The sequence below is a fragment of the Anopheles aquasalis genome, chromosome 3 (assembly GCF_943734665.1).
Source record: "Anopheles aquasalis chromosome 3, idAnoAquaMG_Q_19, whole genome shotgun sequence".
NCBI classification, from domain to species: domain Eukaryota; kingdom Metazoa; phylum Arthropoda; class Insecta; order Diptera; family Culicidae; genus Anopheles; species Anopheles aquasalis.
Window position 1 is genome coordinate 56,247,990 of NC_064878.1, and position 15,559 is coordinate 56,263,548.

At 50.3% G+C, this 15,559-nt stretch overlaps 1 protein-coding gene across 4 annotated transcripts in view; it reads left to right on the forward strand.

The window, feature by feature from the left end:
* Nucleotides 1-15,559, forward strand: part of LOC126574644 (uncharacterized) — a 67,638-nt gene that overhangs the window by 45,769 nt on the left and 6,310 nt on the right. For all 4 annotated transcript variants that reach the window (XM_050234965.1, XM_050234966.1, XM_050234964.1 and 1 more), the window contains 2 exons: nt 8,886-9,450; nt 15,019-15,214. In XM_050234965.1, coding sequence (XP_050090922.1) covers nt 9,316-9,450; nt 15,019-15,214 — 331 coding nt within the window. In that variant the 5' untranslated portion in view covers nt 8,886-9,315. The remainder of the gene's footprint in view (nt 1-8,885; nt 9,451-15,018; nt 15,215-15,559) is intronic.

Consider the following 15,559-nt stretch of genomic DNA (forward strand, 5'->3'; position numbering starts at 1 on the left):
CGTTAATGTCACGAGAGCACCCCGCGAGCTTTTCGGAAATCGAATTTGTGTCCGGCCGGCGTTTCATTGCCCTCTTCCTCTCGGTATCTCGGTGTCGCTGGAAAACGCTGCGTGATTAACATGCTCAAGTGGAACGGCATGTAAAGATCGTGTGACTTACGCTTGTCCTCTCTGGCCTTCCAGTCGTTGCGTTGCTGCTTGAAGAGATGGAAACCTTCGCGATCGAAAAACGTGTGTTGACTTACGACACAAGCAAACATCGATTGATCTAACGAGAAAAGAAGCAGTTCGATAAAATAGTAATCATTTTGAGGTTCAGTCGGTTCAATTTCTTTTACTTACTTAAAAGCGAGAACAAATCACTGAACACAGTTTGCCGACTTACAGCAACCAATGAACTGAACCACTTCTCCAACATCCATGTGCACTGAGATGATTCATTCAACAGCGCAACTGTTTGCCTTGAACAACACCATAGATGGCCTACTTCATCCTCCACCAACTCCGATCGAACTCCGTCGATCTCCATGACAACGAAATGGCGTACATTGAACTCGAACACCAGCCACCGGCACCGGGCACGGTACTGGCAAAAATAAGGCTCCTCACGGCGCCCGGACTTTGGCGCAAACCGGATACGCCGCGCCCTCACCAACCGCCCCACCGTACCACGAAATCTGCCAACCAGGATTAATTTGTAGGACGTCCAGAGATAGAGGAGTATTAAAAGCATCCCCGAAGGGGGCCGCGGTCCAATGGACCAGAGTTGCCGATGTTTATCGCGATATCGATGTCATGTCCCGGGATCGAACCTTCTCCCCCCCCCCCCCCCCACCGCCCCTGCTTGGCTTGACTCATCCACGCGAACCGCGAAGACCACCATCGCCGCGGGCCGTGGGTGTGTTGGCCACGTTCACAAACAGCACACCCCCTTCCGAGTTCGAGTTCGAGTCGACCATCGTCCATCTCTCCGCAAAAGCGGGGAGGGGAAATAGCATGCCCGGTTGGCAAAAGAATTTTCTCCATAAAATGGACCTTCGATCGAGAGAGAGAGAGATGCAGAGTGCTGGTGGTGGTGGTGGTGCCTGGAATAAATTAAGAGGAACCTGTTATTGGTGGCCAGCAGCAGCACCAGCAGTCCCTTGTACCTTGACCAGCACACGTACCGCCACAAATTACACCAGCAGCCCATCATCATCATCATCCTCTTCGCCATCGTCGTCGTCGTTGTTATGGCAGTCGGTAACACACTCGACACTCCCGCCGGGATGCGTCATTTGAGTGTTCGAAGTTCATAAAAACCGGGCACTGGAGCCGGACAATTGGTTTCGCTTCGGTTGCGATCGTAAAACTTGCTGAAAACCAATTCCATCGAACGAAAACTTGACTCTCTCGAGGTCCGCTTAAGACCTTCGATGACGACGACGACGACGACGGCGACGACGAGTGCGCACTCTCCGTGGAGTGCGAGTGCGAGTTTGCCAATCAAATGCTCCACCGTACGGGGCGATCCTTTTGGACTGGCGACCTGCACCTTATTCCCAAGTTGTGCCCGCCTACACACCAACCACTGCGCACTCACAAACACGGTAGTAAATGCATGGACCGTCTCTCTCTCTCTGTCTCAAACCACTTACCACCCACGGGACTCTTCGTGCCCAAGGGTATCTGGCTGCAGTCAAGGTGGATGCTGCTGAGGCTGGTGACGCGTAGTGGCTTACCTTCCGGTTCCACCACCAGTCAGTCCCTCACTACCACCGTTTTGATTCATTATTTTGCGACGATGAAGAGGCGGCAACACCGGCAGCACCATCGTCAGCAGCCAATATGCGCCTTCGGGGCACTCGTTCTGTAGGTTGAGACATTCTTACAAGAACGAGCCCGGCAACGGAAGCCCATGCGGAGAGCGTCTTGACATTTATGGCGTTCCTATCAGCCCACAGCCCCCCCCCCCCCCCCCCCCGGGGCCGAACTATGGGCGCAAAATATTGCTTCCACTTCACGCTACACGCGATCGCGATGGCGCGACACCTTGCGACCGAGAAAACTCGAGTTTTCGGACCACAAATCCAAGTCCAAGAGCTGGAAATGCTTCTCATTTCCTTTCGATCGCTATTTACATAATGTAGCTCTGCTGTTAGGGGCCTTCGGTTCCCAGGTTCCGCCGTTCGGCCGTTTGCCCTTTCGTATCGCGTCAACATTGTACCACGGACGGTTAGCGGGATTAGCACGAAATGGAGGCAGCACCTTCCACATAAATCTGCACGATCGAGTGTCGCCAATCGACACCCAGCGCTCGATGGTCTCTAGTGCTTCGGCGCTTGCCCGGGAAAAGGTGTTAATCATTCACTCCTCCCAGTTGGTGACAATCGAAACGGGGGAGGGTTGGTTGTTTGGCGGCGTCGTGGTCGACCGAAGCAAGCAAACACGGAAGGAAGGAGGTGCAAATGGTCGGAAATTAGCGAATAAAGGAGATTAATGAGATTGATCCCCATTTGCACGGCTCATTTGCATCGCGGTAATGGCGCCCCAAAAGTCGCAGTCGCCGGGTGGTGGTGGATGGTGACAGTAAACCTCCCCCCAAACCCAGCATTTCCCAGCATTAAAGAGGGCAGTCTTCGAAATGGAATGTCTGCATGCACCCGCTGCCGCTTGTTGTACGTTTGCCATTCGGTGCGAAACGATCGCGACGGTTGCGTTGCAGGCCAGCGTCAGGTAACGTAAAAACACTTTTTATAAATCGACGCGGCTGTGCAGCGACCGTGGCAGACCAGCACCACCACCGGCCGCAACGGCCACACCACTTAGTGTAAAGCATTTTCCTCAAACTTCAAAAGTTACAGCATCAAGCGCAGCATCGTTACACTCGCGAAGAAAGTAAATCATGCGTTTTCTCCGTTTCTCTGCTCTTTTTATGTGGTTTTTTTGTTTTGGTTTTTGTTGTTTTTTTTTGGCAAACGAAGCTTTTAGCAAGACCTGTTGGCGTTGCTCAACCAAACAGTGAACGCAGAGTGACGCGGGCAAGCAGAGCAGTGCAGAGCAAGTGCAGGGCAATTTCTTGTTTGATTTACAATCATTCCAATGCATAAATAAAGCGATGCAAATTCATATTCGTACCGTCAGGCTGTGAAATTATTTACGGGCAAGTTAGTTTAAATATTGCCCAGAGAGAATTTAAAAATTTTTTCATGAAGTTTTCAACAATATGCCGTTAAGAAGCAGCAGTAGTAGCACCTCAGAGCTTAGTGGAGGAACATATCAGACATTTTAACGAGAAATCACTCCAAAAACATGTCGAAACGTTTAGAATATGGCAATAAAAAATTAAACGATCACATAAGAAGTGCTAAACCTGAGGACTGACCCTCATTTTTATTAACAAAACTGTGAATCATGCGAAGGAATATTAAAATTGAGTGCTTTGGTTACACAAAGCCGAAGCAGCTCGGATTTAAATATTTCTGTTTTGAAAAAGGATTCTCAAACATTGTTAATTGAGGCAATTGATGCAAACTACTCCCTCCCACCAAAAATCACAGACACGCATAAACAAATTAACTTTTCCTACGAAAATGATATCAGTTTTAACCGGTGACAATTGCTCTGCTAGAATCAAATGTTTGTAATTGTAAAATGTGTAAAAGAAAATGAATATCAATTTGTATGACTGTTGCAACCGGTTTGCCACATTGCGCAGCAGATTGACATGTTCTAGAGCAGCATAAGAAAGGTCTCTAACTCTCACTATCCTGTGAAAACATCGCAATCCTGTCGGAAGTCCATGTCGGCTGCTGATGCTACCTCACACACGCTCGCATAAATGGATCACTCAACCTCAACTCGCCACTCGCTCGCTCGCTCGCTCAACCAACTAAACCCGAGCGCGAACGCGATTGCTTTGATGGATTGGTTTAATCATTTGTGGTGCCAACGCGATACGCGATACTTGCCACAACGCGCGCAACGCTCTGGCCTCCAATCTTGGCCGCGGCCACCGCCTCAGTTCCATCAATCACACCGCCAATCTCCTCGTTTCTCGTTCCGTTTTTTATGTGTGTTGTTGTAGCAGCAGCAGCAGCGATTTGGCCGCTGTTGCCGCTGTTATTGCTGCCGATTGTTATGCTTCTCGATCTTCCCTTTCTCTCTCTCTCGCTATTCGTTACACATTGTTACCTTCCCCCTTCCCAGTGTTTTCATTTTTCTCCTCTCCCAAAAGGTGTGAGAAAAGTAAGTTGTTGCTGCTGGTGCTGCTGGTGCTTTGGTTTGAATTCGTTGTTGTGAACGAACGAACGAAACCGAGAGCGAAATAAACTAATAATTTCGAAAGTATTTATCGGCACACACAGGCAGGAAGTAGGAGCTGGTGGTGTTTGGCTCCCAGCCACGGGAACTTTACGAGGAGGCCAACATAAGCTGCCAAGTCATTATCCTATAATGATCGCCAGGCCGGCAATCGGTGGCTTCGTTCGGTGGCGGCGCGGTTGGGTGCGAAATTATGCAAGACGCGTCGTGCGTCGTGCCCCAATCAGTTTGCCAAAAATGGGAAATCAAAGGCCCTCCTCCTTCTTGCCTTTTGCCCATGATCCTCGTGATCCTCGATCCTTTCATTTCACTCTTTAGCGAGCGATTAAACCGCTTGAGGAGATATCAACACAGGGGGAGAGAGAGAGAAAGAGACTATAAGACAGTGTTCGTTCCCTCTCGTGACGAATCTTGTCAATTTTCCATTCAATGAAGGCGCTAATTAGCGCTTTTCCAGCGCTAATACCAACCGATCGACCAACAGATCGGATCCTGCCTGTCTGCCCGAATGTGGCAGACAGCCGGACAGTGATGGAGCCGGACGAACGATCGTGAATCACTCGCTCGATCGATCTCCAATTCCCTTCTGCTGCTGCTGCTGCTGCTGCTGCGAAAACGGAATCCAAGGCAAAAAAAAGTAGTTTGCGATCGCACAGATCGGTTGTTCTATTCGGATGGCCGCCACTAGTTACCACTACTACCCAACAAAGCCAACCAACCTGCTAAAGCATAACTTCGCTAAATCATTACGTAAATCGTCGATTGGCCAAGCCGACGACTGATCAAGTCCGGCTGCCACCGGAGTAGTAGCGCACCGAGACGAGACAAGATGATGAAGCCACGCGACCACCGGTCACCATTGCAAGAGATCGTGTACCGCCGATCACACACCAGAAAAAAAAACCCTTTAAACCATTCCGAACGAGTTACTTGAACCAGATCGAAACCCCGTTTAGCCCTTCGATCGGTCAGGCACTGTAGCCGGTTTGCCCACAGTTTACAGCGTTCGGTACGAACCTCAGAGATCGCTAGATTACTTCCGGAACCGCGTAATTATTTGCCAACTCTGCGCCTCAGTCCGCCACAAACCAAACCTTCTGACCCATCTGATCGGTAGCACTCCACTCCGATGCGCCTCCCCTTTGAGCGATGTGTAACGTCCCCTGCACTCGACTTGCTTTACACCAGGGAGAGGGGAGGACCATGTTTTCTGTCTGTCCAACGGGCAGCACCATAAACGAAATGGAGCAACTGAAACAACAAGCGCCACTGGCAGCAGATCGATCGATCGAACGATCGATCTGTTACCGATATGGAACGCACCTGTCTCTCTGGCTAAGGACTCCCAGCCTCTGCCACTCTTTGATTGACTTCCTCGCCCGTGTTGTAGTGATCGTCGTCGTCTCAGCTCGGCTTTCCGGCAGATCATGTTGCCTCAAAAATCGTGCAATGAGCAAGGTCGTGTTCAAGACAGTACACGCGGTGGCGTCGTATGTGTTTGTGGCGCTAGATTTTCCCCCTGGCTCACGTAGTCGTCTAGTGCGAGTCAGTAGCAGCAGCACCAGATCCATTTATGGCATCGGCCAACAACAGATCCGACATGTACGCGCCGTACGGGCGAAGGTAGGGTCATCGATTCCCCTCCATTCCGCCATCCAGTACGGTCCGATCGAGTGTCGGTTCCGCATTGGTAGCAAGGTGCATGGCCGAGCGACCGCGAAGAGCTACACACCCCACGATCTTTCAATCGCTGAGAATGGCCGCCCAAAAGAATGCAAATACTTGGAGTCAAGGAGAGGACCAACAGTAACAACGATACAACTATTTCACACCTCGCCAAGGTGCCGCGCTGGAATCCTGTCTGCATCTCGATCGGAACACTCGGTGACTTCTAATTGACTCGGCAAACAAACTCGGCTCGGCTTCTCTGCTTCTGCTCCTGCTCTGTTGCAATAGGTTTGCGTTCCAATTCTGGCGCTCCTCAGGCGCTAGTGGCCGAAAGAAACAGTGTTACCGACCACGGTATCTCACGTAATTAATTCATAACCCCTTCACTGCCCTCTGGGACTCGGATCGGATCGACATCGACTCGCGATGCTGCTACTTCTCAGGTCTCCAAAGGTCTGTCTGGTGGCATGCAACATTGCGATGATGATGATGATGATCAAGAGCGTTTAGTGCGCTCGTTAGGCGCTAAAAGGCTGGTGCGCACCGAGCTCACGATTTCGTCCCGTCCTGCGGACAAAATGAGCAATACTTACTCTTTACTCAAACCGACGTCAGGTGCGCCGGTAAATCCGGGTAGTACAGGTGTTTCGGAGGATGGTGCCCCCCTTCCCCTTCCTCGATCGCTCCAAACTGGCCACTTAATGGAGTGGAACCGGCGGCCGGCGGCCGGTGGTGAAGTTTTTGTGAACCGGAGATGTTTCCCTCATTAATGAAGCGTTAAAGGTCCGTTCAACGAACGAGCGAACGAACGGGTGCTCTCGAACTCCCGTCCCGATCATCATCGGTCATTCGAAGGTCAGACGATGTGCTGCTTCAGACTTGCGGACTTCGTATGCTTGCCAATGCGGCTCCATTGCTCCTTGACTTCTTAATGAACGAGCCGGATTTCGACGCCACGTAGCCGATTATCTGTCTCGAGAGAGTGAGAAGGCGCCATCATTGCTATTTTGTTTTGAGTTCCAAAAATACCGAGAACACTTGTAACACTTTGGACTGAATGATCAGCAAATAAACTGAAGCACTGAAGGCTCCAGATAATGACAGGGAACTTGTGACAAGTGTGGGGAAATGATTTGCGAGTTCAACGAGTTGAATATTAGATGTTATGCTGGGAATTGTGCACACGTGACCCCCGTATCGCGTGACGTCAACAACGTAGGGATTTTCTCACTCCACGCTCTCTAGGCAAAGGTCATCAGCACGCAAGTCATCTGGTACGGTGCGTGTCAGGGCCAGCGGCCCTGAAACCAAACCAAACCTCTTCTCGGTTGCAAATGAACTAATCAAACACCTTTATTTATCACCATCTTGTCGAGCAGCGCGCGTCGCTGGAATTGAATCCGTAGAATCCACTTTGGAATTTCACGATCCATGATCGGATCTGAGCCCTGCTGCCAAAGAAACATCACGATGTTGCAATGTTTGACACACAAAGGCTCCAAAAATGTGCCTTAAAAATAGCATCATCATCAACAGCGGCAGCATCAGCAGCAGCAGCAGCAGCAGCTAGGTGATGTTTGCGATCTCCAAATTGCTGATCAACATCCCACCGTCAAACCGATTGTTTGTTTACTTGCGAAGGAGTTGTACTCTGATGTGTAATCCACTTCGTCCGAGGACACTCAACGCATGATCAACAAGCGAACGAACGAGCGATCAACGCGCATCAAAACACAAACACAACCCAAACCAAACCAACAGCGGTCACCAAATGCGATCATCACAGATCATGTGTAAACGGTACATGATTCACCCGAAACTCGAGATGTCCGCTGGCGGCGAACGGTGGGAGTGATTCACAAAATTAATATTCATGAACTGCGCGCCCGCGAGTTGTTTATTTTCGCCACCAGCCGCAACCCAGCAGCAATTCGGGGTCACTGCTAGCGGCGATCGCACCTGTGTTTTGAGAGCACGGCTCCAACGGCTCCGGAGTCGAGAAAATCGATCGATTTAATCACGTCACTCGAAATGGCGGGGCGCGCGGTCCAACTTGCTTTTTGGCAAATATTGACTCACTCACACAGTCAGTGTGCCGCCATTTCCAAAGGGGTGGTGTGGCCCTGACGGACAACGAGCGGCAGTCGTCCCTTATTTATGCAAAACCATCGCTCGCTCGCTCGCTCGCTCGTTTGCTCTCTGTCAAACGGCCAGCGGGTTCGTGTCTGGTTTGGCCGTTGAAGTCTTTTGTTCGCTACCGCGCTGGTAGGACCGCCTGCTGCTGCTGCTGCTGCTGCTGTGTGTCTGCTGTGTTTGCAGAGATGCTTTGCTCTCGGCACCATCCCCGGTATTACATCATTTGCAACCCAAAGCCCAAAAGTCCTCGCAGGAATTGATTCTTTGCCCGTGTCGTGGCCACAGCTTTGTCGCGATCACAATCCAGCGCGCTCAGTCAGTTCGTCGAAGACACTCTGTGACTGAGGGTGTGCGCGGTTTCGATTCGATCCGGGATTAGTGAGCGAGCTGGCTGTGTTTCGGGTTATTAAAGACCCCCCACCGTGTCTCGCCATCCCTGGCATGTTAAGCCAGTTGGAAGGTCACCGCACGGTAGGGCAGTGCAGTCCGAACCGTGAAACCATCGCCGTATCGTTGTGTGATGATCATTTGTCGCGCGGTGTAGCAAGCGCGTAAGCAATTACCTATTATATGGGTCACTGGCGTGTACGGCATGTGTTTAAGGGCCACACAGACGCACAGGAAGCCCCAGAACGGGGTCATGGCGCATGGCAAAAACAGAGAGAGAGAGAGAGAGAGAGAGAGAGAGAGAGAGAGGGAAAATAGGAGAAAATGAAAAGAAAAACAAAGAAATTGATTCCAACTCACATCGTTTCTTTTCGCATCTTTATTTTTTCCAGAGTAAAAGAGTGAGACAACGACGACGGCTACGGTGGCATCATCATCATCGGCGATCGGCGATCACTTCCGTCACGGCACTGCACGGTGCCAATCACCATTCCGGCTCGCTCCCTCACTTAATGATACGTGCTATCGGCTACGAGTATCGAGCGATCCCTGCGATCCCTGCTGATAGCGCGATCGAAGACGGCGAGTATTAATCACCACCGGTAGGCCGCCCACTGATCGAGACGCGAAATTGGCACACCACGACGACGCCGACAACGGGGGCCACCGGAACGAATCTTTGCCAGCTGGCCAGCGCCCAGTAGATAAGGTAAGGCGTGCACTGCTGGCGGCGGCGGCCGCGGCCCACTAGAACCGGCGATCGGTGATCGCGACGGAGCCACGGAGCACGATATATGCCGCACGCCACCGGGCGCGTCCAGGATGGGCACGAACTCACCGGGAACGCCGAAGAAGTGCCGGCTGATACTGCAACAATGTCTGGCGATACAGCTCACCAAACCGGGCAGCCCGCCCGAGGACTTCTGGATGTACGACAGTGGCTACACGATCTTCCAGGTGAGTTGCCGGTGTTCGTTTCCTGCGGGGCTGGGTTGGGCTTTTGGTATGATTATCGGTTCCCGAACGGAGCACCGAGGCCCATCATTTTCCGTTCTTTTTTATGTTTTTTTCCGTGTTGGTGCTGGCGTACAGTAGCTGCCGCTGTGCCGGTGCGGCGTTATGACCGGTGTGCGGCCAGTGTGGCTTTGATTTGTCCTCATTTTGTTTGCTAGCGTAAGGCTAAACATCGTAAAACAATAATCATTTGGCCCCTTCTTGTACGGAGTGGCCACGGCATTTAACCATTTTATTGTTGAAACCGACGTTTGCCTGGACTGGACAGAGCAGAGCAGAGTGAAGTGCACTCGAACGGCTCCGCCAAACCGTGCTTCAACCGTGCTTCCATAACATAGCCGTGCATTCGATTTGATCGCTTTTCTTGAGGGGTTTTATTGGCGTTTGTTTGCTGTTTTGTAAGACACGAGGCGGCCAACCAGGAGCAAAGCAAAATGCACTTTTGAAGCATTATTCATTTGACATAAGATCGTCTCTTGTGTTTGCCGTACGTTGCAATGAATGGTGGTGTTACTTGGTGTTAACACAATGTAACGTGATAGCGTGAGAAAGATATTAACGGAATGAATGCTAAACATCATCGCGATCACCGCGAAAAGTACCACGATAAAACTGATGGAGACATTCTCTTTAATGCACCTTCAACATCTCAAGCGCAACACTCCATTCCCAACGTCGATTTGGTGCGAGTTCGTGCTGCAGTACTTACTTTCTTCGCTTCTGGTCGGTGGTCAACTTCTTGCTACTTTCACTTCCCAACACCTGGATCACACCCAGATCCATCCACGCCAGGGGTTTCCTCCCTGAAGGACGCCAAGGCTGAAGGCTCTGTCTCGCCGTAGCTCATTATGCAGAATGCAGAAAAACCTTCCACGGATGAGGATGCGGAACCTAAAAGGGAAGTGCCGTCGTTTTATGCAGAATGTGGATTACGCATTACGTAAACCTGCTTCGTTCTGACCCGGGGAAAAAACGAAGAACCGAAGAAAAACAAGGGCATCCGGATCAACCGGAACCTTTTGTATCCGGATCGTCCGGATGCGAATTATATAATCATTAAGGGGGGATGCGTTTGTGCTTCGCATTGTTATCAATCGCAATACGCAATGTGTCGCAAGACGCATTCCAGACCAGATGTCGCTGTGGACAGTGGAAAACGGAAACGCAAACGCAAACACTCGCTCGGAAAGCTCGGTGGAAAAACTGGAACGACCGTCCAGTGGAACCAACGCTGTTGATCGCTATTTACACACTTTTAAATGCAATTTAATGCACATCGCCCACCTCACAGCGTCGAGTGACCGTCGTCATCGTCGTTGTGGGGACCGGGACTGGACTGTATCGTGGTCCGGGCTTTTTTCCTCCTACTTTTCCCTCGTTTTTCCTCCGCTGATTTTTTTTTCCTTCACTGCCCTCGAGGGCTCGGGGAGATCTTGAGCCGTGAGCTGTCCATTTCTAATTGGATCGTTTGCAGCCATGGACCACGATGTGGCCACCGACCACCACGACGCCTGGCCAGTGGCCGTCAACCGCACATGATGATGCTGGAAGCCCTACACGAGAGATGGCGACTCGAGCTGTTCCCACATAATTTTGCTTTCATTAAAAGACCACCGCAGCCACTGTAAACCAAGAGCTCCTGCTACCAAGAAAATGCACGGCTGCGGTCAAGGGGAGAGAGCGAACGATCGATTCCGTACCAAGGCACCAGGCAGCAGCTAAAAGGCTTCATTCGAGAGTGCGCTTCAAATGATCACATCCCGCACTGGTGTTGATCTTCAAATTAAAAATCGATCAATTAAACATCGAAAACATAATCGAAATTACGTCTAATAAAGGACAAATCTGTCCGTGGTACAGCAACTATCGCCAGCAGGCGAAGGCGCGAACGAAAGTGTCATCGAATGGTCGCGCAATCACCAGCGTGAATCATGTTTTACACGCTTGTTTTGCAATGATTGATAAGGAGAGTTTTCTCCCCCCTCCCTTGGGCGACTCCGTATTCAACTTCCTTTCACGGTACATCTTCGGGTGATTCATGGCAGCGGCGGCGACGGCGTCGTAGTGCGGTGACTAGTAACAACCGGTCTTTAGGATCATTATTTGTTTTTCTTCCTCTGGCAAACGTGAAATTATCTCACTTTCTGCTTCACTGATCGGTGCGGTGCCAATGAACCGTGGCCAGTGTGCTTCGATAATTGGTTCGATCATCATCAAAGGGGACAGATCGTTGTTCCCAGATGGTGTCCCATCATGCTGGTGGGCTGGAAAAGTGAAATTAAAAACAAATCCACCATTAGAGGGCGATTGGAGGGTTCAGAATCGATTCTCTTTCTGCACACGATCCGCGATCAACGATCGAGGGTTTTCTTGATGGCGTGAAAACCGTCACTCTGGTACCGTTAGGGGCCTATGCTAATTGTACACGGCTGACATCTTCATTGCGCTCAGATCGCATTTTAGCCGGACTAATTATTCGTTTCAACAATACACCCATCAACCGGGGGAATGACTGATCGAGATGTGATGTGGCAATTAGCAATCGCGTTTGTTTCCTAATATCGTGTTTGCTCCGTTTGGAATTACTGCAGACACTCCGTACAGCTGGCATACACTAATTCCAGTAATTGCTTCACGCTCGGCGTGTCAATCGAAATTCGCTGCGGCTGCGGTGTTCGCTGCGATGCGCGATCCGATGCGATGATTTCATGCTCACTTTTATCTATAGGCAAATTAATTAATCCCATCCACCTTCTGCTGCTGGTGCTGACGTGGCATTTTGTAATCATCACCAGGTGAAGGTAATTGAAGTGTTTTCGAATAATTAGATTACCTAATGGCGAATAGAACTCCACATCGATAACTACGTATCGAACAGGTTCTTGATAGATGAATGCCAATGGGAGTTGATAAGTTTTTGTGTCGCCATATTTGGCCACCTGTCAGTCAGTCCTACTCGAGCCCCAAATGGACACGAAATGAAATGTACATATGACATCACCACCTGATGCCGGTGACCCGGAACAGTGCTCAACTCCCAGAGCCTCAGTGTTTGCTTCTCAAATAAGAAAGATTAAACAAACAATCGAGTCCTCATGATTCATATCTCTACAAGCCATTCCCCAAATGCAGACAGATAGAGTGAGCGACCGCATGTGTGCCCTCGGCTACAATTAGAATTGAAGCGCAAGAAGGAGTTGGCAAAACACAAACGGTTGGCAAAACTTCGTCCACAAAACCACTTGGTCGCAGCTGCGAACGACCTGCACAACAAAACAGACACACACTCACCCCTGTGTCTGCAGCATCCAGGTTCGACTCAAGGGGAATGATTTTATCAACCCCTCGAAAGCGGCCATTTGTTGTGTTTCGTGCCGTTGCGGCCACGAGACTTTCCTTTCCGCGAGTGGAAACCAAACAGAACGTTCTCCAACTGGCAATTGCACTGGCTGCTGGCCAAATTCGAGGCCAACCAGATCGAGTGCTGCTTCCCTCCTCTCTCCTACGGGAATCTTTATCGATTTTCGGAGGTACTTCCTCTCGGGCTCTCGTAGTTTGTTGTGGTTTTACTTCTCCTCAGCAGGCATCCCGGGGCTAATGCGGCTTACAACGGTGGCTCAAGGCACAACTATCGAGCCCGTCCACATCCGTCTTCTTCCGGTTGTAATCCGATTGCGTTCCGAAACCTTCAGTTTCTTCTTTGGCCTCGCGGTTCTGAACGAGATTTTACCAGACGGTTCGCACCCCCCCGGCTTGCGATTCGCTTTTTCGCTTGCGTACGGTCCCCTTTCTTTTCCACCGGACTCATAGCGAGAGAACAACGAATTGTCATCCCTGGACCGTGTTTTTCCAAGTCCGCGTGCCACGCAGGATTTCAAAGGAAGGGGAACCATTCACCCTCGCTGAGCGTCCCGTTAAATGGCATATTCCCTTTAATACTGGATGAATTAAATGCCGCACCATCGTTGCAGCCGATGATGATGATGATGATGGTGATGATAACGGTGTGGCGATGCGATGCTCTAGAGATGTGATTGATTACTGTTAACATTGGCGATGACAGGAAGCAATAGTTGAGTTGCTAATTCTTATTGCCATTTCCGTGCCCTGTATATCCCCTCGGTGTTATCTATTCGTTGACTAGTGGCCAGGAATAATAAGTTTGATTAAGAATAACCCCTTTGTGTGCAGTGCAAAATCTACTTTATCGCTTTATCGCTCCTCCGAGGCACACTTTCATTACGTTCGACCGTCTGTCCTGATCATAAATTTAAATTATTCACAAACGACAGAATACCACCCGATTCGTTCGTGAAACTTTAAACTCACGACATTGACTAAAACCCCGGGGCCGGTTCACTCAAGCAACGATTAATTCCATTCGCAGACAGATTCAACCCAACAGTCCCCCCGACTAAACGGAATTTCCCTGGAAAGTTCCGTGCGTTGCAAATCCACCATCGACGTCCACTGGCATATGGCCACGGGTTCGGCAGTTTGGTTGCGAGTTTCATTTATCAGCGTCCAAAAGAGAGTACATCCGGACGGAAACGACTCCACTCCATCGGTCGCGCGCATTCACAACATTCATCACATTGACTTCATCATCATCAACCAGAGAGGGACGACTTTTGTCGACTGTTGCCCGTGGCAACAGGCGCACAGTAGAATGACCAGAAACGTTCTTCGTGTAGCAAACGAACGAATGGCTTCATTATGTGTTGGATAAATGAAACTAATATTGAGTTGAGCATCACACACCATTCACCATTCTAGCGGTGCGGTAATGAATGTGTTGATAGAATTAAATTAATTTATCATCTTACGCGTTTCTTCAGCTTCTGTCGCTTGTGTCGCCATCAACATATGGTGCAAAAACGGTCCGTGGGTGGAACTACCGGGCTACCGTGAACGCGTCGCACGTGGTCACTGGTACGATCCGGCACCACAACTTCCGCGGCCGCAACCATTCATTATGAATTCAAATCACGACCCCCTCGCGGCCCATTCTACATTACATCATCGGTGGGAGTCGTGGTTGGGAATGGTGAGGCCAGACACAATACCATTTAGCAGCGGAATGCCTTCCCCTAGCTAGCAGCAGCAGCTTCCGTTGCTTCGACACCCTAGCATCGCCAAGATAGCCAGCGACGGCGGAAGAGTGACATACGCCACAATGAAGCACCACCTGGGGGCGGGTGGAGGTCCGTCTTTATGTCTGCATCAAGCAGAGAGAGAGAGAGAGAGAGAGAGAGAGAGAGAGAGAGAGAGCGTAGCATATCATTTACCAACGGTAGAGTCCATTTTCGGCACGCAGAGATATAATCATTTGCTTCGATTGGGAACAGACAAATCGATCTAGCGTGTGTTTGGTGTATCAAATGTTAAAGTGCGTTTAACAGACCGTGGCGAGTCCCGGGGAGTCGGAATCACATAACACTTAAACGATTCCGTATTATCGAACCCCAATCTTGCTTCAATTCCTTATTCCGGTTCTCTTTCTCTTTCCAGAACTTTCTCTCAGCTAACCTCCAGTGCTGGTGGAATGCACCGTTGGCGGCGGCCACCAAGGTGCTGAAGTACCTTGGCCATATCGCACCCGGAATGCTGCTGATAACGGCCGAACCGTGTGCCCTGGAAATCATCCGCAGTGCCTACGCCCGCAGCGTCCTCAAACCACCGGCCACCTATCTGATCAGTTCCGTCGGTAAGTCAAGCCCCGTAATCCCGCACGTTTTGTGTTTTTATTCAGACCAACAACCAACGTTCAAGTGACTTGGATTCCTACCCCGAATCCGGAAAAGAAATCAAATTGGCGAACTACATTTGACCAACGTGACTGTGTGTCCGATTATGGGTTTGCTTTTGGGCAGTTTCACCTTTTTTTTTTCGTTGTCTCGAGGGACAATTTATAACCGAACGTCCAGATTGCAGATCCGATTCCAAATAAAGGCACTCTGCCACCGGGGGGTGGGGGGGGATGCTCACGTATAGCCTCACCCTTCGAAGACGTTACGACAGAGCGTGCGTTCTTCTCCTAATTCCAAATTGA